The sequence below is a fragment of the Delphinus delphis genome, chromosome 9 (genome assembly GCF_949987515.2).
Source record: "Delphinus delphis chromosome 9, mDelDel1.2, whole genome shotgun sequence".
NCBI lineage: Eukaryota > Metazoa > Chordata > Mammalia > Artiodactyla > Delphinidae > Delphinus > Delphinus delphis.
Genome location: NC_082691.1, coordinates 22,084,876 through 22,110,938, shown reverse-complemented (window position 1 = coordinate 22,110,938; position 26,063 = coordinate 22,084,876). Strand labels below are relative to the sequence as shown.

The 26,063-nt window shown below is 39.5% G+C and overlaps 1 protein-coding gene across 2 annotated transcripts in view; it reads right to left on the bottom strand.

Annotated features, from left to right (window-relative positions):
- The window catches only part of PTPN12 (protein tyrosine phosphatase non-receptor type 12), an 86,489-nt gene extending 62,303 nt beyond the window's left edge, over window positions 1-24,186 (bottom strand). The window contains exon 1 of one of the 2 annotated variants that reach the window (XM_060020311.2): window positions 24,072-24,186. In XM_060020311.2, the coding sequence (XP_059876294.1) occupies window positions 24,072-24,170 (99 nt within the window). In that variant the 5' untranslated portion in view covers window positions 24,171-24,186. Of the gene's footprint in view, window positions 1-4,519; window positions 4,545-24,071 lie in introns of those variants that run through there. The other variant, XM_060020312.1, reaches the window with a different exon arrangement.
- Between the last annotated feature and the right edge of the window lie 1,877 nt (window positions 24,187-26,063).

The window sequence follows — 26,063 nt, the reverse complement described above, 5'->3', positions numbered from 1 at the left end:
CCTGAGAATAATCCTGGCACCCAATCCCATCTTCCACTTCCTCCCATACTGCTTCCTTATCTCTACCCACAGCACTTGCTATATACCTCTCATCTAGGACATCTCCCAATGTACAATAATTATTTATATGTGCACATATACCATCCCTGATAGAACATGAGTTCCCTGAAGATGCAGACCATATCTTCTTATTCTATTAATACCAGCTACTACAAGCATAACCTGTGACAAACTGCAGCAAGTCAATATACTCTTTAGGTCTTCTCAGGTGGTTATGTTCAGAAGAAACGGATGCAAATCAGAATTGACCAGTAAACTTAGGAAACGATTTTCTCTCCTTAAATTTCATTACCACTTCACAATGAGACAGCTTTGAGTCAGAGAAGCTGGGGTTCAATTCCTAGTTCCATCAAATAACAGCAAAGGAGATCTCCTCAACATAGTAGCTTTATAATCCTCCCTGAATAGATGAAGCAATGGATCTTCATTTTGAGAATTCATTTTTAAATAAAACTTTGTACTACAGACTTTATATTTTAAAACAATGAATATGGCAAAACATAAAAGTTTTTAAGAAAAAAGGTAATAAAAAAATTTCACAGCAAGACTATAATCGTTTTTTGCACACCCTAGACAACAAGTAAATGGTTTCCTTTTCTTCAAGGAAAGGCTCCTGTTCTCTGGTTTGAAAAGAAAATACAGTACTTTCTCAAGATCAAAATATTAGGAGGATATAATCCAAGTTTATCCCCTCCCTACCTCTGGGCTATATTTTTTATGGAAAAAAAGTAGAATCCTATTTGAACTAAGAGGACAATACAATTGTTTTGTTAATACAGCAAATGGGGGAAAAAAACAGTGTTCCCAGGTTTACTTTATTTTGTTTCTACTCACAAAGCCTTCAACTCTTTCATCTGTTTCATCATCCTTTATCTCATGTCCCTCTAACTATTTAACTCATGCAACCACTGGTTCCACATTTTCCAGGTCAATCCCAACTTCAAATATTTTGTCCCACTATCCCCACAGCAAATTGCTCAAAAATTCCAAAACCTGGGTATTAATACTATGGCTTCTGGCTATGCCTCCCTTTATCTAGTTATGTGTCTTGATTTAAGGAAACATGATCACTATAGTGCTCTTTACCCTTTAGTCTCCACTGAGGAATACTCTGCCAAGCCCAGACTCTCAAAGTATTACAAAGCAATCCGTCACTAATCTCATTATTCCAAAAGATATAATATAAACATACAGTGAGCTAGAGAATATTGAGTGCCAGGTTTAACACATTAAGTTACAATAACATCGACCGTCCAACTAAAAAATAAAACAAAGAAGACCCCTCAAATTAATAGCATGGATGCAGAATTCGTATTTTCACCTTTGCAAAAATGTAGCACAGGAAGCGTCACCTTTGCAGTTTAAGAAAGCTCAATTCATATCTACCACTATATGGAAATAAATTATTTTTTTGCTAGGCCAGACTGCCACAAAGCTGTGGTCAACAGACCAAACTTTTAAAGAGAAACCTATACTTTCTGGAGAACCATTAAGTCCTGAACCCCCTGAAATATTTCACTCTTCCCTCTACCACTTACACTGAAAACTACTTTCATGAAGTCACCAATAATCTCCAAAAGGCATCAAAACCATAAGCCTCAATTCCTATAAAGTATTTAACTCCTTTCTTCAATTTCATGAAACAAGTGTCTCTTGATTCTCCTCTAACCCTTTCTGGTCCTTTGCATCCAGCCCCTTAAAGCATGTGTTCTCTCTTGAACTATTCTCTCCTCAGATTTTGTCTTTTATCAAGTTTATCTCCTGCCTACCACGCCTTTAACTATTACATTTATGACGATCCCCAAATCTGTATTTCTGCTGACTTTTCTCCCCAGTTCCAGTTCCATATTTTTTTTAAGATTTTTTTTATTAGTTTATTTATATTTATTTTTGGCTGCATAGGGTCTTCGTTGCCGCGGGTGAGCTTTCTCTAGTTGCAACGAGCAGGGGCTACTCTTCGTTGCGCTGCGCATGCTTCTCATTGCAGTGGCTTCTCTTGTTGCAGAGCACAGGCTCTAGGGGCGTGGGCTCAGTAGTTATGGCTCACGGGCTCTAGAGTGCAGGCTCAGTAGTTGTGGCGCACGGGCTTAGTTGCTCCACGGCATGTGGGATCTTCCCGGACCAGGGCTCGAACCCGTGTCCCCTGCGTTGGCAAGCGGATTCTTAACCACTGCGCCACCAGGGAAGTCCCTGCTTCTGTTTTATGTTTTTTGGCCACGCGGTATGTGAGATCCTAGCTCCCCGACCAGGGATTGAACCTGCACCCCCTGCATTGGAAGGCAAAGTCTTAGCCACTGGACTGCCAGGGAAATCCCTCCAGTTCCATATTCAAACTGCTAGACTGCCAGGGAAGTCCCAAAGAAACCCTCTGAATGACTGATGAAAAAAAGAAAATTTGGTGAGCATAACAAAATAGTATAATAAATAAATAATGTATGTCAAGGAGTAGAGACAGAAAAAAATGCATTTATGTTTATTAAACCATGCGTATAAAGCACCATACCCAACATCTAGCATAGAGCATGCCTTTAAATATGTAAAGACGGAGGGGCTTCCCTGGTGGCGCAGTGGTTGAGATGCAGGGGACACGGGTTCGTGCCCCGGTCCGGGACGATCCCACATGCCGCAGAGCGGCTGGGCCCGTGAACCGTGGCCGCTGAGCCTGTGCGTCCGGAGCCTGTGCTCCGCAACGGGAGAGGCCACAACAGTGAGAGGCCCGCGTACCACAAAACAAAATAATAATAAAAATATGTAAAGACTGAGATGACCATATAAGATTAACAGATGAGGAATTTAAGGAAATATTTTAATTACCTGCCTCAGATTAGTTGACTTGTTATTGAAACTAGCAAATACCAAAATATCTTTATTTGTATACTCAAATACTATCTTTTTTTGTTCTTAAAGAGCATTTTAATCTTTTTGTGTGTACCCTAAGGTTTGATGCCATACCACAGTACAATACTTGAGACCACACTGTTCACTACCAGCTACAGTTTCTATTTAAAAATTCAGAAAGCAATTTTCAACTGTATATTCCAAGTCTATTTTAGGCTGCATTAGACAAAATAAATTATGGGCCAAATTCCAGAATGGTAGAATAAATTGTCATTGATGTTCTCCCTAATCCTTCCATTATGGATCTACACAGAGATCACATATGTCCCGTTATTTATTCGAAAGCTTGAAAATTAACTTTACAAGCCATATTTTTGCAACCTCCCATTCCACTCCCCAAGTCTAGTAACACATAAGGAATTACTATTTAGGGATCTGCTGGGCCCATTTTTCCTATCAATGCATAAAAACACTTTAATATAAGGTATTTATGTTTTTAAAAAGATAAAAAATTAACTATAATAAAGGATGTGCTTTCACATAATCATTTCATTTTTCAAAAAGAAGGGAAGACCAAGTAGAGATAAAGTCAAGTTAGGCTGGCAAACTTTTGTTTGTAAAATTAAGGTTTAAATTCTTAACAGAGACACAGTTTGGCAACTATCACAAGGTTAAATATAGAGTTACCATATGACCCAGCAATTCCACTCCTAGGTAAATATACCCAAGGGCACTAAAAACGTATGTCCACACAAAAACGTGTACACAAGTGCTCACAGTAACATTGTTCATAAAAGCCAAAAAGTTGAAACAACCCAAATGTCCATCCACTGATGAATTAATAAACAAAATGTAGTCTAGTCATACAATAGAATATTATTTGGCCACAAAAAGGAATAAAGTGCTGATACATGCTCAGCTGATAAATCTTGAAAACGTTATGCTAAGTGAAAGAAGTAAGACACAAAAAACATTATATGATTCCATTTATATGAAATGTCCAGAATAGGCAGATTTATAGTCAGAAAGTAGATTAGTGGTTTCCAGGGTGGTGGGGTGAAAAGGAGTGAGGTGTGACTGGTAATGGGTATGGGGTTTCTTTTCACAGTGATGAAAAAGTCCTGAAATTAGATAGTGATAATTTCCTGCAAAAAGTATTTCATTCTGGCATTATATTAGACTTGGTCCGGAAAAGGCCAGATCACACTACTGTGAAGTTATGTGCGCCCCAAGTTACCAAGGGCATGATTTTGTCTTCGAATATCTCTTTGTAATAACGATAAACAGTGTTCCTCTTTCATATAACACACAAAAATCAAACAAAAAGCCAAACTTCAATCATGATAAAAACTAGGATCTACCTACATATAATTATCAAGATTTCTGCAAGAAATCTTGCACATAACTTCCTACCCCAAGTTACCAAGGGCATGATTTTTGTCTTCGAATATCTCTACCTATATAGTTGTTTGCCCTAACCACTAAAGGAAGAGGAACCAGCTAGTTGTTGCTAAGTGCCATTACAGTGTCTCAGATTACCAAGCCACACAATATTCATATAACATTAGATAGCTCTGCTCAACTCATGAATTAACTGTTATGATTTTCAAATAAAACCTACTTTCTCAGCTTGCTGACATACTGGATCTGGACACCTATAATAAAAGGAAAAAGTAAGATTCAATTATCACCTTCATGAGGATGACTGGTCTTATATCATTTTTCCTAACCTACTCTATGTGCCAGGTATTCTTTTAGGTGGTACAGATATAGTGGTGAACAATATATTGCCCTCAGGTAGCATATATTCCAAAAGTAGATCCTGGTCATATAGTATTTATCATTCCCGCTTCTTCTATCCATCATTTGTTTACAGGTTTTATCCCATCGCTACAACCACTGCTGCCACCCAAGATAATAATTTTCTGTCTTCCAGAGATAATCTTTTATATTTTTATTTATTCCTCCACAATACCTAGTATCTTCCATGTATCACATATTCAGTAAAGCATGACAAGTCTTTTAAACAAAATGGGCACTGATACCATATTCAGAGCATCACATAGTCAATGAATTGGCACCCTACTATCACATTTATAACTTACTCAGTTCAATAAGCTGAGATAATAGAGTTTGTATAACTGGAGAGTATACATTTAAAATGCTACTTGAAATTTGATCTTTGTGGTTTACCATCATACTGACATATGAAACTGATAAAAAATGAAGTGTAATTTAAAATAATTTATTTAAAGTAATAAGCCCCTTGTCCTAAATAACATACCTGAAGACACTTTGTTTTTGATTTGCTTCTTTATTATATTACCTACAATGTCACCAAGGAAAGTGTTCAATCTTTTATCACCAGGGGGAAAATGTACAGAATATATGGGTGCTAATACACACATATAAAAACCCATCAACATATTCTTAGAGATGAGGTATATATGTGTGCCTATGTATACACATACATACATATAATTTAAATATGTAATATATTAAATTTAACAGTTTAAAATTTATACAAGCAATGCATGCAGATGCTAAAACATTCAAACCATAATGTCAAGTTGTGCCATGGGTTCCTAAGACCACCCGCAGGTTCAGTGATACATGAGGACGACTCACAGGACTATCTCTACCGTCACATTCACAGCTATGATTTATTACGGCTGAAGTATACAAAGCAAAAGCAGCAAAGGGAAAGGAGCATGAGGCAAAGTCCAGAAGAAACTAGGCACACGGTTTCAAGAGTCCTCCCCTAATGGAGTCACACAGGACCCACTGAATTACTCCAGCAACGAGCTGTGACAGCACTGGTGAAATGCTGTCTACCACGGAAGCTCATTAGAGACTCAGTAGCCAGAGTTTTTATTGGTGGCTGGTCATACAGGTACTCTCTGTCTTAGCAGGAACCAAATTCCCAGATTTCCATAAGGAAAGTAGGTGTTTAACAAAAACTATATTTGTACAGTAAAGGCAAAGGGGCCATTCTTATCATGGAATGATGGGAATCCTCCCAAAAGTCCAAGTTCCCAGACCCCAGCCAAGGGCCAATCTTGCAAGTAGGCCTTTCTGAGGATAGCAGTCACAGGCTTGTTATGTTAACTTTTTCTGCACACAATTATAAATGAAAAAGTAATCACCTCTCCTCCATATCCCTCCCCTTTGAAGTAACCAACCATGTTAAGCCTCTTTATTAATACATATTTTATACATTGTTTCACAAAAAATTGCTGTAACTAATATACTTGGACATACTATTTTACACACATATGCAAATATTTTAAAGAAAAGATTCCTAGAAGTTGACACGATGGGTCAAAGAATATACACATGATCAACTCTATTACAAGTGGCCAAACTGCTTTCCAAAAAAGGCCTTACCAGTTTACCTTCCTAACAGATCCAGAATACTAGTTTTTCTCTATCCTTGCCAACATTTGCTATTATCAATTTCTGAATTGCCATGATTATCAATTTTTGAATTTCACCAAATTTGGTGGAATCTGATAGACCCCTCAAAAGTTAACATTAATTAATTTGTATTTCTCTGATTATTGAATAGGTTGGTGACTTTTCCCCCATGTTTAAATAATTATTTTCATTTTTCTTCTGTTAATTTTCTTAGCATTTGTTAATTTTCTTATTGGAGTGTTATATACAGAAGCTACTCATATATTTTAGACAATAATCCTCCAACTGTTTAATGTGGTTAAAATGTTTTATCTCAATCTACTGCTTATCTTGCATTACCTTTTGTATTATAGATGTCTTTCATTTTTATGAGGTCAAATTTGAGCTTTATTATTACAATATTTGTGCTTTAAATACAAGTCAGGAGAAAAAACACTCTAATTCAGACTGGCTTTGTCCCTAAATGTTTCACCAGTCTCTTTACACTGGCAAACTGACTCCTTTAGACAACTATTACATTAAAAAAGTTTACCCAAATGTGGTGGATCTTTTTTGAACTTGCTTATTTTAAAATAAAATGAAAAACTCTTATAATTCAGCTACCATTTTAGACTACAAAGTGAAGTCTCAGGCAAAACAGTATTCTGCATCGCTTTGTGAAGCGACAATTCTTAGGTACAAGCTAATTTCTAATAGGATGAGGCCCTTAGGGTGACTTGGTACTTCACTGTCAGCTTGACTTCTCTGAGCCATACAAAACCTCCTGTAATAATACTTAATGTGTAGTGTGGGTACACTGGCAATCTCTGGGAGTAAAATATTTTAAAGCATAACCCCTATAATCAAATAAAATTTATTATTTAAATTATAAATCTTCTGTTGGCTAGAACATTTCATGAATGACAAAGACCAAATCTACTTTTACCTCTGAAAAACTGATTTAGCAATTATTCTAAAAATTCATACTATTTTTAACCAATTCCTTGTTTATTTAGAAGTCTTAATATATAAATTCACCAACGGCCCTACTATATGAGTTATTTCTATAAATGTTCTTTTTGATTGTGCTTATTTAGTTAATAATGCTAACTGCTGTTCCCTGAAGTCTCTTCTTTATCCCCACCTTTATTTGTTTGCTCATAGGGTTCCCTCTACTTATAAAGTCCCTCCACCAAAATTCACCTATCCTTCTAGGCTCATTTTGAAAGCACTTGCTTATTAAGCATTCCATGACTCTCCTAACAGTATATGATTTTTCCTTTTTAAGAATCCTCATTTAAAAAAGAAAAAAAAAAAAGAATCCTCATTGCACAACAACATGAATGTACTTAATGCCAATGAACTGTACACATAAAAACGGTTAAAACGTTGACTTTTGTTATGTACGTTTACCAATAAAACAGCTGCCCACCCCCCCCCCCAAAAAAAGTAGAGGGACTTCCCTGGTGGCACAGCAGTTAAGAATCCACCTGCCAATGCAGGGGACACAGGTTTGATCCCTGGTCCAGGAATATCTCACGTGCTGTGGAGCAACTATGCCTGCGTGCCGCAACTACTGAGCCCACGCTCTGCAACTACTGAAGCCTGCGCACCTAGTACCCATGCTCCACAACGAGAAGCCACCGCAATGAGAAGCCCGTGCACCGCAACAAAGAGTAGCCCCCACTTGCCACTAGAGAAAGCCTGCATGCAGCAACGGAGACCCAACGCGGCCAAAAAATTAAAATTTAAAAAAAAAAAAGTATAGAGTGCTAGGTAAACAGTAACACAAGGGTTGGCAGTTAAGAGAGTAGAAATGGGAGAAGGGATCCAGGGTTAAGAGAGGAGGGGAGAATAATAAACCAAAACAGTACATTTATTAGCTTTCTGGGCAATCCTCACTCCCTCCCCCAACTTCTCTTTTCCCTAAAATGTCTACAGCAGATTTACCTTTCAGGACAACTCATATATATGATAGGATTTCATAGACAGGAGTAATTTTCCCACTGCTTTAAAAAAATAACATAAAATCCATTCAAAAAAATTTTAATGCAAATTTGTCCTACCCTCTTCTCAGTGCTTTTGACAAGCTCACCCATGACTTCTATTCCCAAATTCAGGGTTAAATCCAAATTCACAATTCTTTTTGTAACTCCTCAATCCATTAACTTTCTACATGACCCTCCAGGTTCTGTTCCTAACTCTCTAGAACTGAGAGTTTATCATCCTCAAGTAGACACTTAAGTGTCCCGAATGTTCCATATTCTTCCCTGTTATTCTCAGTATATATTCTTTATCTCAGAAATCTCATCTTTTTCCGTGAGTTCAACGATCACCCATACACAATAAATTAGAGAGCTACAGGGCCAACCATGACTGGCCTGAGATCTAAATTCAACTCAAACTCTATACATCTAAAATTGAACTCAGTACCCAACTCCTCAAATTTATCTTTCCTCCTGTATTCCCTATCTCATCACTACCACTTAGTGTCCACATTAGCTCAGATAAATCCTTCCTCACCCTCCCATATCACCAAATCTTGTGAATGCTATCTCAAAACTGCCTTCCAAATCCATCCCTTTTCTTCATATTCATTGTCACTGTCTCCAGGCCCTCCTGCTTGAACAGCTCAAATAGCTTTCTAAGCGGTCTCTGCTTGTATCCTTACCTCTCTGCATTTTATTCTCCACACAGCAGCCAAGGTGATCCTGTTAAAATGTAAGTTAACATCATACCTAAGAGTAAAACTCATGTCATTTAGAGTAAAAGCCAAAGTCCTAACAATGACCTACAAGAACCCTGGATGGTTTGCCGTAACTCCCAACACTATTACAAATCTACTACTCTCTTCCTCACCCATTCTGCTCAAGCACACTGGCTTCCTTGATATCCCTTCAATACACTCTTAACTCAAATACTTGGGCACTTAATGCTCTTTCTGTCTGGAATACTCTTCTCCCAGATAACCGCATGGCTCACTCCCTCACTATTTCAAGTCCTGGTTCCATGTTTTAACCACCCTACATAATAATAATATCCCCTACACCTGTCATATGGTAGACTGATCATATTAATAGCCTGATCTTCAACTCTTCCTATATTGAAACCACATGTGACTTCACAGTTCTTCCGACTTAAAAGGTGTAATTTATCTCCCAACCCCTTGAGGTTGAGGTGGCATTATAACTTGCTTTGGCCAACAGAATGTGAGATCAATATATGGTTTGCAATATATGGTTTGCAAACAAAACATGGCTTGTAAACAGTAAAAAAACTGGCATATAATAAAGCAACTGGCATATAATAAAGCAACAACAGAAAATTAAATGTGTTGGTTAAATATTCATCTTATACTTCTGGTTTAGATTAAATTGCATTTTCCAAAAATACCTTAAGAATAATCTACCAGCCATCACAAGAATGTAGAGAATGAGAAAATATCAATATTTTATTATTCTTTGAAACTCTTAAGCAGCATTAGAATAATTCATGTCACTACAGTCTATTTTACAAGATTTGCAAGATTCTCTCTTATTTTTAAATATCCAATATTTAATTATATTTCCCTTAAGACCTAAGAGCATGAAAAACAGAAAGTATGCTGCATCTGAGCCAATAATAGAGGAGACTAAAGAGGCAGGTGAAAAACTAGGTATAAATGATGCTTCAACATCAAGGGCAGGAAGGACTTTAAAAAAAAAAGTCAACAGTGCTGAATGCTAAAGAGGCAACAAGAAAGCTACACACTACTATAAAGTATCTACTGGATATGTCCAGGAGATCTAAGGCAACCATAGTAAATGCAATTTCAGCAGAATGGTAGTGCTTGAAATCAGCTTACAGTGGGGGTTAAAGGAATGAAGAGGAGGCCAAGGAAGTAGAGCTAGCCACTGCCCACCTAATTACTCATTCAAGGAAGCTTAGTTTAAGCCTTCATTTTACCATTAATAACAGTTTCTTTGAATCCTTTCACACAAAAAAAATTTCTAGCTTTTGAACTATTAAAATATCCATCCTCTTTACTTTTCCATAAAATGAAAAGATCAAAGCATCTGGTATACTGAACATTAAAACAGTGCTTCTTACTTTAATAATTAATCTTCTACTATCTAAGTTATAAAGTAATGAAAAATATTTGTTATTTTGTACAACATCTAATAATGCCAGTGAATGGGTTTAGAGATATTTGAACATATTCAATTTCTTCCAATAGTTGCGAAATCCTATTATTAATACCCACCTACTCTGTGTTCCTCCTTGGCATTTACATATAACCTATTTACAGCACTAGAAGTAAAGAATTACAAACAACTAGGCATAAATTACAGGAAATTTCTAAATTACACAGTGCATCCAGATTTATCTCTAACACCCATTAATGAATCTTAGGCACAAAGAGGCCAATGGACAGAGTAGATAGAGAAAGCTAAGAAGACACAGGTGCACAGGCAAGCAGATACACAGCACAGACAGAGACACACTGACAACCAGGCAAACACAGCATTACAGCACTTAGGTTTTAGATGATCCGGGAACTACAATTGGATTTATTTTATTAATGCAAAATCTATTGTGAAGAAAATACATTAGTCTTTGAGACAGTGATAAATTTCAGATACATATTCAGAGAGAGAATAAAAAAATGACAATATAATACTTGAATAAAATTGATCCTTAGAATTACACTTCCTTGCAAGAAGGTAATGTTCTGGTTCCATATTTTAACACTGAAAAATTACAACTTAAATCTTAAGTACCATAAATATGCAGCTTATAGATTATCTTAATTTTATAGTTTCTACACAGAAACCTTACAAGTTTGACGTTTAATATGTACTGAATACGTGAAATAATGCTCTGCCAGAGCCAACAGAATGTTCTCTCAACTCACAAGGACTCTTTATGCTTCTTTTTCCCTTCTCTGAAAGAAGGTGGGTGGAGTTTATTTGGGGCTGAAACCTTAAAATAGTTAAATTTTTTTTGCTGTTTTGCTTCAAAACAAATACACTTTGGGCTACCTGCCTAGTTAGGGGACTATCCCTTTTCTCTTTAAGAAAAGTACCTACCAATCACATCTGAACAAGTTCACCACCTTGGTCAACTCCACACAATTATACTACACAAAACCCATTTCATCGGTGGCAAGTTGATTGATGTGATGTGAATTTCAGGAATGTGAAAGTGAGATAGAGCAATTCTAGTCATAATGAGTTCTTCCCCTAAACTGAGATACAGTGAATGAGATAGGTTAGATCACTGTAAGGGATGCCTTTATTCAATAGCAGGTGCAGCCCCAAGCAGTGAAAGTCAAATGCAGCCAGCTAAGAGTAAAGCAGGTGCACAGAGAAGCAAAGACAAGTATCCAAGCAGCCCTAGATAGACACAGAAACTGATAAATATGGAGAACCACAGAAAGACAGAGGGGCTGAAATGAAGAGTCACCCAGGTTACAGATGGCTCTCCATTTCTTGGTTCCTGTCCTTAAAGCAACTCAAGGGCAGTATTCTACTGCAATATTTTTTTTTCCACTTAAGCTGGTTTGCAAATAGGCTACAACCAAAAATCTATACCAACAAAGAAGGTTTCTATAATTTTCGATATTTATGCCCCCCTTTGCTGGTTTGCAAATAGGCTACAACCAAAAATCTATACCAACAAAGAAGTTTTCTATAATTTTCGATATTTATGCCCCCCTTTTTTTTCCTTTATTGACTTTTTCCCTAAAGAATAAGAATGCAACTGCTGGTCTAAGCAACATCATGTCATAGAAAAACCATCTTACTATTGTACATCTTGCTTATTTGGGACAAACTCAGCTCTGCCAACTTCTAACCGTGAAACCTGTAACAAGCTCCTTAAACAGCTTTCTTGTTCCCTTTAACATCAAAGGGTCTATGACCTATGAGTAAATCCAGTGTACACAGTGAGGGGAGGCGTCCAGAAAAGCCACATTCTCCACATTTTCATAGCACGGGAGCTAGAACTCCTTTCCTTTCTCACTTTGGTTCTAGCCCCAAATGTGTAGTCTCAAAATCTCTCAGAGTCATCTCCTAGAAAACTCAAATATGCTGAGGAATCCAAACTAAACAGAGGCTTACCGTTATAAATAACTTGCAGAGGTTCTAAAGACTCTTTTAAATGTAATTTTTTTACAGGGCACTTTTAACAGAAGCCCATGAAAAACACTGATCTGGCCACTTAAGAACTATATAAACAGAGAGTGTATTACTTTATATATCTGGGATAAGGTAAAATTACCAGATTTAAGAACACTGGGCTTCTGGAACTCCATTTTTAAAAGATCCTTCAGGGACTTCCCTGGTGGCACAGTGGTTAAGAATCTGCCTGCCAATGCAGGGACACAGGTTTGAGCCCCGGTCCGGGAAGATCCCACATGCCGCGGAGCAACTAAGCCCGTGCACCACAACTACTGAGCCTGTGCTCTAGAGCCCGCGAGCCACAACTACTGAGCCCACGCGCCTAAGCCCGTGCTCCTCAACAAGAGAAGCCACCGCAATGAGAAGCCCACGCACCACAACAAAGAATAGCCCCCGGAAGGGTAGCCCCTGCTAGCTGCAACTAGAGAAAGCCAGAAAGCCTGCATGCAGCAACGAAGACCCCACGCAGACAAAAAAAATTTTTTTAATAAATAAAAAGATCCTTCATACCAACCAAACCATACATTATAAGAGTGAACAACTATGCCACAATAATGAGACATCAAAACACTCCTCACCAAAACATTCAGGAATGCTGAGGCCAATATTATATTCATCTCAAGCTCAGCATTTCAGCTGCTCTCCCTTTGGGAATCCCCTCCTATTTGTTTGGGTATATGGGCTTTGCTTATTTTTTACACTGCCACCCTGTTCCTCTCATCTAAAACCCACAGTTCTTATCTCTGTGTCTTTGCAAGTGCTGTTTGCTTTCTATCTCTGAAATGCCTTTTATCCTAATCCACATGACAAACTTTTCCTTCAAGAGTCAAGTCAAATGTGGCCTCCATGCTGAAATTGTCCATGTTCTATTCAGGCAGATTTAGGCTCTCCTGCCTCTGTGGTTTAAATCTTGAATACACTTCCCTTAGAGTAATACCAAGTCTTTAACTACTATTGACCACCTTCTATGTACTACATTAGAAGCTTTACATACATATTATCTTGGCCCTTCTAGGTAGGTATTATATACCCAATTTCCCTAGATAACCTGCTTATAATCATAACAGGGCCAGGACAGAAATTAACTACCTGATGACTCCAAAGCTGATTATCTTTCTACTAGTCTAGAGTTTCTAAGATTTTTGGAACCCAAACCCCTTGAGAATCTAACAGCTATGAGACTTCTCCACCCCTCTCCCAATGAGCTTACACACAAAACACTATGTATAATATGAAAGGGTTCGCAAACCCCCTGAAGCCCATCCACTGCCCCCAGGAAAACTTCTTGCTGCTTCTCACAAGTCTATTCACAGCCAGTAAACTTCTTAAGGGCAACAACTGTCATATTTTCAAATATCAATTCTAAACACGGTACCTAGGGCATAGTGGGCACTCGGTGAACATCTTCTGAATGGTGGATGGTAGGAACCATGGAAGGATGACAGGGCTGCCATTTTTGCATTCCTTCAGAGCTACCAGGGTAGCTACTCAACTGTTGTTAAATAGCTTTTCAGATGCAGATTACATCTAAAAACAGTTACTATAGGAAATGTAGTTATTAGCATACACCCCAAAGCCTCTGAGATTAACATGATCCACGTTCCACATTCTCTAGGAAAAACTTTTGGGGAGCAACTACTTATATCTGCTATAAGCCAGTTCACAGACACTATAATATTATACAAATGGAAACAAGTATCTGTGCTATTTCAGATGGAAGGAGATAACAGTCAAGGTCTGAATGCATGAATCTAAAAAATTTAACTACTACAGGAAATATGAAATGCTGGGAGAGGGGTTCAATTCCTGTTTGGAAGAGACTAGTGGTTTAGAAGAACTGCATGTCACTGGACTTGCCTTAGCAAGTCTTCAACTCAAATCTAATGAAGGCTTTTTTCCCATGGTATTAAAAATCAAATTTGCAATGGAGAACAAGTGCTTTAAGATAAACTGGGCTAATATATTTATCTCAGAAAGTGAGAGTTAATTACAATTCTTCTGAGTTCTGGGTGAATGCGGTAAAGTCATTCTAAATTTTTAGTGTTTTGATCTTCAAGGTATTTGTCTATAAAATAGAAGGAAAGTTTTCTAAGAAAGGGGAAAAATATGCTCAACAGTACAACACAGATAAGCAAGATTTCATTCATTCACTGGGTATACTCAAGGATGAGAAATAGCTCATTCCAGAGGAACGAAAGGACACACACTGCAGAGTACAGGAGTTTAATACTGGAAACGTATGAGAGACTATGTTAAGAAGGCTCTGGAAGGCCAGGTTAAGAAGTGTAGACTTTATCCTATTGGCCTGTGATTCTAAACCAGGGCAAAAGCTACAAAATAGGCAGCAGGGGGATAGGAGAAAGGGAAATTCGTAAGGCAGACGTATAATTATAGTTTGAAAAAAAGCAGAGCTTGGGTCTGATGCTTTGAGTTGCCTTAGGCATTTAAAATTCCAATAATTTTAATGGTCATCAAAGGGAGCCTTGAGGGTTTTTTGAACTTATATTTTTCGATGATAAAAATAAAACCATGTTTCCAATACGGTTCTACATAAATGTATTAAAGAAAATTGAACTAGGCAGCAACAAGGGGACTCAAACCCACATCTTCTGATTTTATAACCCGTATGCCCTCCATTATCCCACAGATGCCAACACTTGAAAGTGATATTTTAGGAAAGTGAGCATGATATATGGAATGAATTAGATGAGGCAAGAAACTAGAGGCAAGGAGAGAACAACAGCTATTGCTGTAATCACTCCCAAAACACCCACGATTTACAAGATACCACTATTGTTGAAGAGATGTCAGTGACATGTTATCTGGATTTCCTTAATGAAATCTAAAACCAAAAGTTAAAAGTGGACATTTTATTAAAATTAATCATGGGGTGGAGGATATACAAGTAGTTACTTTAAGTGGTTCCCTCAATCCTTATGCATATCAACCAGTGTCCAGAGAAAAATACGCACCGTACTATTTTTCACATTTATGTAGAAGATATTACAATTAATAAAAATGTATTTATTTAAAAGTTTTACTAAATTCAGTCTAATACTTTATCTTTTATTTTCTTTTTTCAGTGGATACTAAAAATAAAACAACATTTGTGCCTGCACACCTGTAGGTAAGAGGAAGAAAAAGCAATTCTCATGCTGGTCTAAGAGACAAGCCCCTTGGACCACCTGAAGAGCCAAGCTCTGTTTTACAGCATTAAGCTCGCTACAATTTGTGCTAACGCAATGGCCATTAATGCTTATTAAATGCCAGGCACTATATTAAGCAATGGGGATACAGAGATAGTTAACTAAGTCCCAGTCTGTAGCCTTGGAGGCCTTCAGTCTGGGGAAATCAGAAATGTAAATGTTTATGAATCTAATGAACTGAGTGCTATAGAAACCCAGAAATGTTTACCATACAAATGAAAAATTTTAATCTATCTAAATGTTAATGTCTAACTGTCAGTTTCAATCTTTCAAAAATCTTTTCCAAATTAGATATCAAATACTGAAGGAAAAAAGCTAACAATATTCTAAAATTAAATACAGGAAAACATCCTTGAGAATTAACACTTGAGGTAAATTTTTATTGTGCTATCTCAGTGAGCCATGTCTGGAAAGTTACTTAAAAGTTCACTTCCACTTTTGAAGTTAGTTAAAATATAAATATGTTTGGCTGGACACTCATCAAAGGTAAGAAAATCTTAACTAAACCAGTGGCACTGGGAAAGGACTAAGATTAGCTCAGATGCTACGACTGGAAAATATTTCCTTTCACGCTAGCTTTAAAGACATGTTAGACATACCGCACCATTTATATAAGCTTACTGAGATATTTTAAAAACCTACAAGCCAACCACAAGATAGCACTTCACACCCTCTAAGGTGGTTATAATAAAAAAGACAGACAGTGACAAGTATTGGTGAGGATGTAAAGAAATTGGTGGGAATGGAAAATGTGCATTCTCCTGGTTGAAACGTAAAACATGGAGCAGCTTTGGAGAACACTCTGGCAGTTCCTCAAAATGTTAAACATACTTGTAGGTACATACCCAAGATAATCAAAAACATGTGCAAAACAAAAACTTGTGTAAAAGGTTCATAGTAGCATTATTCATAAAATAATACAAATATATTACATCTTATGTATTATTATATACAAAATATTCCAAAATGTGAAAACAACGCAAACTGTCTATCAACAAATGAATGGATAAACAAAATATGGTATATCTATACAACAGAAAATTATTCAGTCATAAAAAGGAATGAAGTATTTCTGACCACGCAACAACACTGATGAACCTTGAAAACATTAAGTCAAAGGAGTCAGTCACAGAATACTGATTCCATTTATATGAAATGTCTAGACGAGGCAAATCTATGGAAACAGAAGGTAGATTAGTGGTTGCCAAGGTCTGCAGGGAGCAGGGAGGAAGGGAGAAATGACTGCTAATGGGTATGCAGTTTCTTTTGGAGGTGATGTGATGATGGTTGCACAATTTTGTGAATACACTAAAACCTATTAAATTGCACAACTTAAATGAGTGAATTTTACACTAAGTGAATTATATCTCCATAAAGCTGTTATTAATTTTTAAAACACCTACAAGCCACAATATTGAACAGTTTAACAACGATGAAGTTTTTTATACTTATCTAGTCTGTGCAGCATTAAGATCTTGCCAGGCTTTCAGTCCTTCCTCCCCTCCTACTTTTTATCAAATCAAATCGTAGCCTTAAATCAAAACTTCAGAGGTCTTATTTAACCAAAAGACAGGTTCTTGTTATCTGTCTTTTAAAATTATACTTAAACAGCAATCATTTCACAAAAAAGATATAGATAAGGAATGCATATATGAAAAATGTTCCTATCTCATCTTTTTTTTAAAAAGCAGAGGGTGGGAGGGGATCTGTGTCTTCCTCTGGCTTCTGCCATCTCCTTTCAGAATGTTAAAAGTAAATGGAAGAAATTTATACCACTTCGCCTATTTCTTCTTCAACCCACTATAGTCTGGCTTTTTCCCATACCCCAACCCCAAACTGCTTTTTCTAGTCACCAAATCACTCCTACTTGGCAAATAGAATGGGTGCTTTCTCAAGCTCACCTTACAGGTCCTCCCAGAATTACTGTATCAGACTTTGGTGACTACTCCTTTCCTGAAACTCTCCCAGGCTTTTCTGACATCCTCTGGGTTCCCTTCCTTCCTCTTTGACCACACCTTCCCGGGAGCAATCACTAGCACTTCCGTTTAGAAGCTGCTCTTTAAATGCTGACGCTCTTCAACCTAAAGTTGGTCACTCTATAGGCTTGTCTGAATAAGCTCGTTTCACTTTCCTGCTTTCAAATAACTCTTACATGCTTTAATTCTGTCCCGTCAGCTCTCTCATGCTCTACATTTCCACAAGATGTCTCATAGGCACCTCCTTTTAACGTGTCCAAAGCTAAACTCATTCTCTTCGACTTTGAAATTTCTTCCAACCATCTTCTGCTTGGTCTCCTCTGCTTGTTTCTCCTCTCTTCTTCCTTACCCTACCAAACAGTACCTTCCAACTTGAGTGACGGTATACCAAGCTAGAAACCTTGGAGCCATACTACAACATTCCTATCTCCTTCACTACTCACATCTAGTGACTCGTTGAGACCTCTTCCTTTATCCTTATCAGATCCTTTGTACACTCTCTGTTCTACTGTCTTAGTTTAGCTCAGGCCCTCATACCTCACTCCCTATATTTCAACAGCTTCAAAAATGCTCTCCTTTAATCCGGTAATCCATTCTTCATACTACCATCAGAATCAACTTTCTGCAGCACAAATCTGTCAAATGACTGCTTATTTTTCTTAAAATATGCAGCGATCTGCAGAGACCTATAGTACTGATTCTCAGCATTTTACCAGAACCAACCTGAATGATGTAAGTGAAGGCTCAAAGTAAAGCAGGCTGGGGTGGTGAGGGGACAACTGGAGGTGGGGAAACACTGCTGCAGTGTTCAAACAGAATGTCTATTTTCTTAACACCTGCCTACTTTCCCTGTAACTCTAAGACCTGTAGTGTGTTACTGTTCAAAATTACTATTACTGATCTATAGTATCCAGCATAGATTCAAGAACCTTCAAAACCTGATCCCTACCTAGGTGTCTCAGCCTCATGTTAGCCTTTATCATGCACTATTTCACTGTTTCTCAAAATCTGGTGATGGCCCACCCCCAGACCATTTCAAACAGTCCACGAGGTCAAAACTCTTTTCCTAACAATACTAAGTTATGCTTCCTCACCTGTAAATATGCAAATGCACAGACTTTAGTACAAGATTTTTTTTAAACACTTTCATTCCCTTTAGGAGTGTACAGTGGAGCTTTCTAGAGGGTACATGACACGTGATACTCTGAAATGTGACAATGCAACAGTACGAATGCAACAGCTATAAGAATCCAGCTCTCTTCTATTAAGCCAGACATTTAAAAAAATTGCAAAAATATAAAAATAATGCTTCTTCCCACCAATAACTTTTTGAAAAATAATTACTTGTCATAAAATATAGTATACAGGTTAATATGGAATGGTTTTATTATCATTATTTTAAAGTAAACTGTATTTTTAAATATCTTCTAATTTCTAATACAGTAAATAAACAGAAGGTCTTTGGAGTCCTCAGTAATTTTTGAGAGTGTAAAAGACTCTTAAGATCAAAAGGTGTGAGAACTGCTACATTATTTACAGCAGATTATCTACCACTCCCTAAATATGCTCAACTCTGAAACCTCCATCCTTTTGCATGGTGATGCATCCTCCACCACCTGCCTAGTCCCAGCCAGGTCCTAAGGGACCTCAGATGCATTCTGGAGAAACGGGATAGAGAGAACAGGTTTTGAAGTCAAGCAAGATACTTAACTTCTCAGAGTGTGTTCCCTTACCTGTAAAATATAGGTTATATCTATCTACCTCATAAATTGCCGATATGTTAAATAAGACACAGTGTAAAAATATCTGGCACAGTGTTTAACATATAGTAGGGATGAAAAAATGTTAATTTCCTTTCTACCTAAAATAATTTATAAAATCACAAACACTACTGTAGTAAGATTAAAAACAATACAACAATTATTTAATCATAACAAAGCAAGCAAACTGGTTGTTTTGAGCAGTTCCTTCAGGATTACTATTAGTAGAGCAGATGGTTTTATATAATAAATTCCCTGAAATGCATAACTACTACAGTAGTTCTGCAGTTACTTGTGATTGATAAATTCAGATTAATTTAAAATATCAGTTATTGGGACTTCCCTGGTGGTCCAGTGGTAAAGAATCCACCTTGCAATGCAGGGGACGTGGGTTCAATCCCTGGTCAGGCAACTAAGACCCCACATGCCATGGGACAACTAAGCCCGCCCACCAGAACTACTGAGCTCACACACCTCAGCTAGAGAACCCGGGTGTCGCAAACTACAGAGCCCACGTGCCCCGGAACAAGCGCGCCACAACTAGAGAGAAGCCCACGTGCTGCAGTGAAGGTCCCAACTAAGACCTGACACAGACAAAAATAAATTTAAAAAGTAAATAATAAATCTTAAAAAAAAATAAAATATCAGTTATTTTAAATAGCATTTTAACATAGGAATGCTTGCTATTACACCTCAGTTTAGCCTTAGAAAAAAATGTCCATAAATCTTCTCCTTCCAGTGTTTCACAAAAAAGTACTATAATTCACACCTCCTCTGCATCCTGTTTTTTAAATATTCTACTAAGTCCACTCATTAAATTTTTGTTTTCATCTCCATAAGGAGAAATAGAACCAGTTTTTAAACTGAAACTGCCATATTTGTAGCTTCACTGTTGTCTTTTATGATTTTTTTTATATACAAGTGTCTAGTGTATAAACTTTAGCCTAATCAGAATAAATTTACTTCTTGTTTCAGTACTTTAATTATACATGATAAAGCTTTAAAAAGCAAAAGAAAATTACTGAAAATGGAAAGCCCAGACATCTCTTTTTCCTTCTGTCTCTAGTTACATGTAACTGACTACATAAATTAGCCATTTGAGAATATAGAGACAGCACAATAATTTGTTAGATAAAGACCCTAAATATTAGTTTCATATTTCAGTCTTGTGAAGTAGGTAGTATTTTTCTCCTTTTAAAGGTGAGAAAACTCAGTCAACTCATTTTCTTTCAAGTGGCCTGCCCAAGGTCAGAAAACTAGCCAATAGCAGAGATGGGAGTAAAACGTCTGTCAAACATAAATGTGCACCACCCTACCATACACATTTACTTGTCATGATCACTGTCTCCCATTTCATAAAGAAGACTAAGAATCGAGATAGTTGAGATCACGTTCTGGATCTGCCATAGATTAGCTATTTAATCATCAACTTGTAAAGTAATCATTTTGGTGCCGTAGTTTACACCACCTCAATACCTTAGTTTTCTCCTCTTTCACAGAATGGGGTGCACAACAGGCAAAGGCCAAGAACAGACAACTCACAGAATAGTTAACAAGAGGAAAAATTTCTACCCTTACTAGTATCAAGATATTCAAATTAAAACAAGATACCATTTTTCAACCATCAAATTATCAAAGATCCAAGATAATTATTATGAATACTCATACAGTACTGACAGTTGTATAAACTGACAGAACTTCTTCAAAAAGTTATTCATAAACACATATTAAATGTTTATATCCCTTCATCTAGTACTTCCATTACTGGAAGATATCTTATGCAATAATCCAAAATAAAGAAGCTTTATGCATAAGTGTTCACTACAGAATTATGACATATAATAGCAGAAAATAAATGGCCTAAACATTCAACCATAAGAAAATAGTTAAGCTAAAAGACAGTGGCTAGGTGAAATATTATATAGCCACCTAAAATCATTTTTACAAATGAAAAACACTTAAATATTAAGCTGGAAAAAATTTTCCAAGAATATGAAATGGTATGGATTATGTAGTATGGTCACAGAGAAGCATTAAAAACATTAACAGAGATAGCCTTTGGGAGATGGGACTATAGGAAGGCTGAGCGGAATAATGGAAAGACCACAGTTTGAATGCCCATTCCACTTTCCTACAGGTAAGGCATTCTTAATTATTACTGTATAATTTCCAAATTTGAAACAATGAACATTATCACTTCATATCTGAATAAGGTTATAATACAGTAGCTAGATTACCCCTAAGGCTCAGTTCTAAAATGCTAAAAAATTTTTAATGCATTTTTAATCCATATCAGAATTTAAGAACAACAGAAGAGTTAGAATCCATCAGGGGATCTCCTATTCTCTTTCCATGGCAGAGGGGACAAAGTTTCCCTCCAGCCTTCTAGTCAAGGGAAAAAGAGGCACCAACTAGCAACCTTAATTACAGCTATTGCTTATCAAGTCACAGAATAAAAAAAGCAAGCACTACAAAAGAACAGCCCTAGTAATCAAATCTCAAGAGTAGAATCCCCTAACTATCCCTAGGTACTATGGAAGAAAAAGGAAACTCATTTAGTCCTGGAGAAATGAAATCTCCAATAGGAATCCCTGACTCATCCCCAAAGCATGAACCCTAAGGCTACTTCCCCTGTACAGGAGTTCAGAGACTGGGCACTTGTCCTGATGGCCTGCATCACCAAACAATGCTCTTTCCTGACAGGATATGCCCATGGATAACAAGATGATTAGCATGCAAAGAATAAGTGGCCAGGGACCACACCACCTCTCCTTCCACAACCAAAATAAGACAGTGTAAGACTAGTTTTAAACATTTAAAATATTCTAAATAAATATTTTCTTCTCTTTTGGCCGAAGAGTAGTAAAAAGGGGACTCTGTCCAATTATTGTGATGCCATTCCAAAGATACCAACACATTCAAAATTCTCAATAGTAAAAACGGAACATGTCTTCTTTTCTTTAACCTTTTCAGATCATAAAGTAATTTTTCAAATACATAGGCTAAATATCAAGAGAAAATCTTTAAAATAAGGCATAAATTACTTAATCAACATTTTCTACACCTTCAAAAGATACTAACAAAACCTAACTCCTAGCCTCCTCTATAATTGGTCTAGGGAGGCGGGAATCACAAAGCTCCAACAACACTGTTACAATATTGTATAAGGTGAAGGGTTAAGAATTTTAACGCTAAAGCTTTACTAGACCGAAGTCTCTTTAAAATGTGAAAAATTATTTCAGCACTAAAAGCCATTTCACCTGCACCTTGTAAACAATTAAACTGTAGTTTGAAACAAAAACTAGTCAATGTTTGCTGCTCACTCACTTTTATACACATTAACTGTGTATCCCTTGAACAATCGCGAATTTCAGAGTTAAGTGACTATTCCTGGAGGTGTATCTGGCCCGGGAGCAAAATTTTCCCTAGCTTATTTCCCATTCCCAAACCCCGCCAAGACTAAGGAGCAGCCACTTCCCAAAGTCCCACTTCCTTTTCCATTCCCCAGACCTCCAGGGTTTCCAACGCCCCAGTCTTGCGCAATATCCGTAGGAGCAGCCGCCGCAACCACCGCCTCCTAAGCCGAGAAACAACCCTAAAGGGAACATTGTCCAGCAGAAACATACGGGGCGGGGGGGGGCAATGGAGGAAGTCGACTTCTCCTCCCACGCCTTCGGACCTGACCCCCTCGTAGTGATGGACCAAGAGCAATTCCACGACTAGGACTTTTAACCTCCTCTCCAGCCCGCCTGTACAAGCAGAGGGCGGAAGGCGGGGGAGGGGGTGTCGGATGGGGGGGGGTGTTGGGGAGACTTCGAAGGTTATCTCCCACTTCAGGGCTTCGGCCCGTACGGTCGCCTCCGCCTCAACACGACTATTGTTCCCAAGTTCCCCACCCCCACCCCGGATAGGAAGTGATAGTCACATCCCCTCTGCCTTCGGCAGTGTCCCCTAGGGAGTCTGAAGTAGGCTTCCTTCAGGATAACCACGCACCTCCCCACCCCTACACACACACGCGCTTACCCCCTCAACCTCAAGTCACGTTGACCCCAAAACCATCTCAAACCTGGATCTCAAGAGACCAGAGATGAAACAGGGGTAAATGGAAATTGAGCAAACCACGAGAATGCTTAGGGACAGACCCTTTCCCATGCACCGGAGATAACTGCGAACCCCGGAACGGCAAACAGTCCTACCTTGCCCACCCCAGTGACCAGCTTGAGCAAAGGGACCCCACGAGTTAATTGCCACCTTAAGAGCCCCGTTCCTCCCTCAGCCGCGACCCTCCCTGGAGGGGCAGTTGGATGGGGAGGTGAGGAGAGACGAGCCCCCCGGCCTGTACCTCATTCGCCTCCGGCTCCCGGCCCGAGAAACAATAGGTGGTCTCTGGCGGCGGTGCTGAGTGCGGGCTCGGCCGGGCGGCCTCTCCCTTCGCGTCCCGGACGCCGGCGGAGGGGGCCGCGATCGCGGGAGGAGAAAAGGCGGCCGAGGGGCGGAGGCGACCTCACCTCCCGCCGGCCTCCGAGTCCACCCGGCCCTTGGGGCTGGCGCGCGCCCCCTCCGCCCCTCTCCTTACAGCCGCACACAAAGCGCTGGCGGCCCGGGCCGGCCGGGCGAGGCTGCAGTGGGCTCCGGTGCCGGCGAGAGGAGTCGACAGCGAGGGGAGGGACTCACCATGAAGTCCCGGGCGAAGTTGTCCTCCCCATTGTGGTCCGGACTCTTCATGGCCTGGACCCTCTGTATGAATTTCCTCAGGATCTCCACTTGCTCCATCCTCCCGAGTCCCCCCGGCTGCGGTCGCTGGCCCCCCCGCCGCCCTCCCGCCCGGCGCAGAGCCCGCTCAGTCTTCCCCAGCTCGCTCCCCCTACCCGACCCCTCTCTCCCGACCCCCGCCGCTCCCTGCTCCTCCCCACCGCCCAAGGCGGTGGCAGCGGCGGCACCAGCCCGGCTCCCGATCCTACAACTTCCAGGAGCAGCCGCCGCTCTCCCACAGTACGGGGCGAGCCACTGCGGCTAGCGCCAACCCCAACCCCCAGCTTGCTCCATCCTCCTTCCCCGCCCTCCTCCTGCTCTGCCGGAGACGCCGCCACCGCCTTAGGAACACGGCTCTCCGACCGCCCTGCCCCCCCCAACCCCTTCCCGGTTCCTCCTTCCCTCCCTCCCTCCCTCCCGGCTAGCAGCCGCAGCCGCCTCTCCCCACGGGCTCGCCCCCGCCGCCACCCAAACGCGCGTCTCCGCGCAGCGGCTCCGTCCCGGGTGCTACGCCGCTCCGAGTCGCCCCCGCCCGCCACGCCCCCAAGCCCGCCCCGCCGGCCCTAGCCCGGCTAGGAGTGGCTGGGAGGCGCTTCGGCAGTCGGCTGGGAGACTTGACTCTACTTCCGGGGCGTGGTCCCGCCCGGGCTGGGCATAGGTTTGAGGAGCGGTCGTAGGAGGGAATTCGACACAACCGGGCAAACGCTACTCAATTGGAGTAGGACTTGAGTTGGAAATTGCGGTCTCACCGCCTATTAGTGGGAAAAACATATTTGTAGAGTGCTTCCGCCCGCCGCCAGCCATGGGCTGGGACTACAAATCCAGGCCGGCCGGAGTCCAGGAGTGGGGCGGGGGAGGGCGGCGGTGGAAAGAGAGGCATGCTGGGAACTGTAGTAGTGTCATCTCCACGTTCGCCGCAGGTATGTCTTCATCTTAATGTTGAGGGCACTAGGACCTTGGCACTTTGGGGAATGGCTACAGCCAAGAGAAACGAAACGCTTCTTCAGTGATAGGACTTTTGCTTTTTGCACATCCGTCTAAACGCCGGCGAGTGAGCGCCTGAGATTCAGTTTGTCCTAGTGTGTGAATTGACAGGAATCTATCTTCTTGCCTTTAGATTCGCAGCACCTCAGAACTGAATAATATATTTTTCTCCGTAGAATGCATCTTTGTAAGTCTTCTAATAATCAGAGAAATCCGTCCCAGTCTAATTCATCATTTTACAAAGAAAGTGTTTGCCCATGGTCCCCCAGCATATTCTTAGCAGAGCCCAAACTAGAGCTCAGATCCTTTTGCTTTCACTACAACACCATATTGTTTCTCACAAAGGAGCGTAAACTTGTGATAATGTGACTGAGGTGAAGGACCTGATCCGTGGACTTCTTTTGGTCACTTAGACCCACACACACGTTTTTTACAGATCAGATTGGTCAGGCAATTTGGTTAAAATAGGAAATGTCAGTGGTAGGCCCCTTTTCCCAGATGAATGTTTGGAAGCACCGTGAAATTTAGTGATAAACTTCAAGAAAACAGGTATGAGTAACAAGATCCAGTTTCCTATTTGTTTTAAAGAAAAATATTACTCTTTAAAATAATACAACTGACATATACCAATCTACTCTTCTTCTCAGAAATAACCACTTCCAGATGTGCCCTTCCAAATGTCTTCCTATGCATTTATATACAGGTATGTGCATGTAAAAAGATACAGTTTTGTCCTGTATTTTAAAAATTCACTTAGAGGAATAGTTTAATTTCTAAGGTAAGCTTTACTTAAAACAAGGGTCTGGAGTATTTTACTTTAATCAGATTACTGAGACTCAGTTTCACTGGATATGAGAAAAGATTAGGATCTGGGTTTGATCACCTACCAGTATAGTTCACTGTAAGGTACCCTTTCCCCCCAGAACTGGG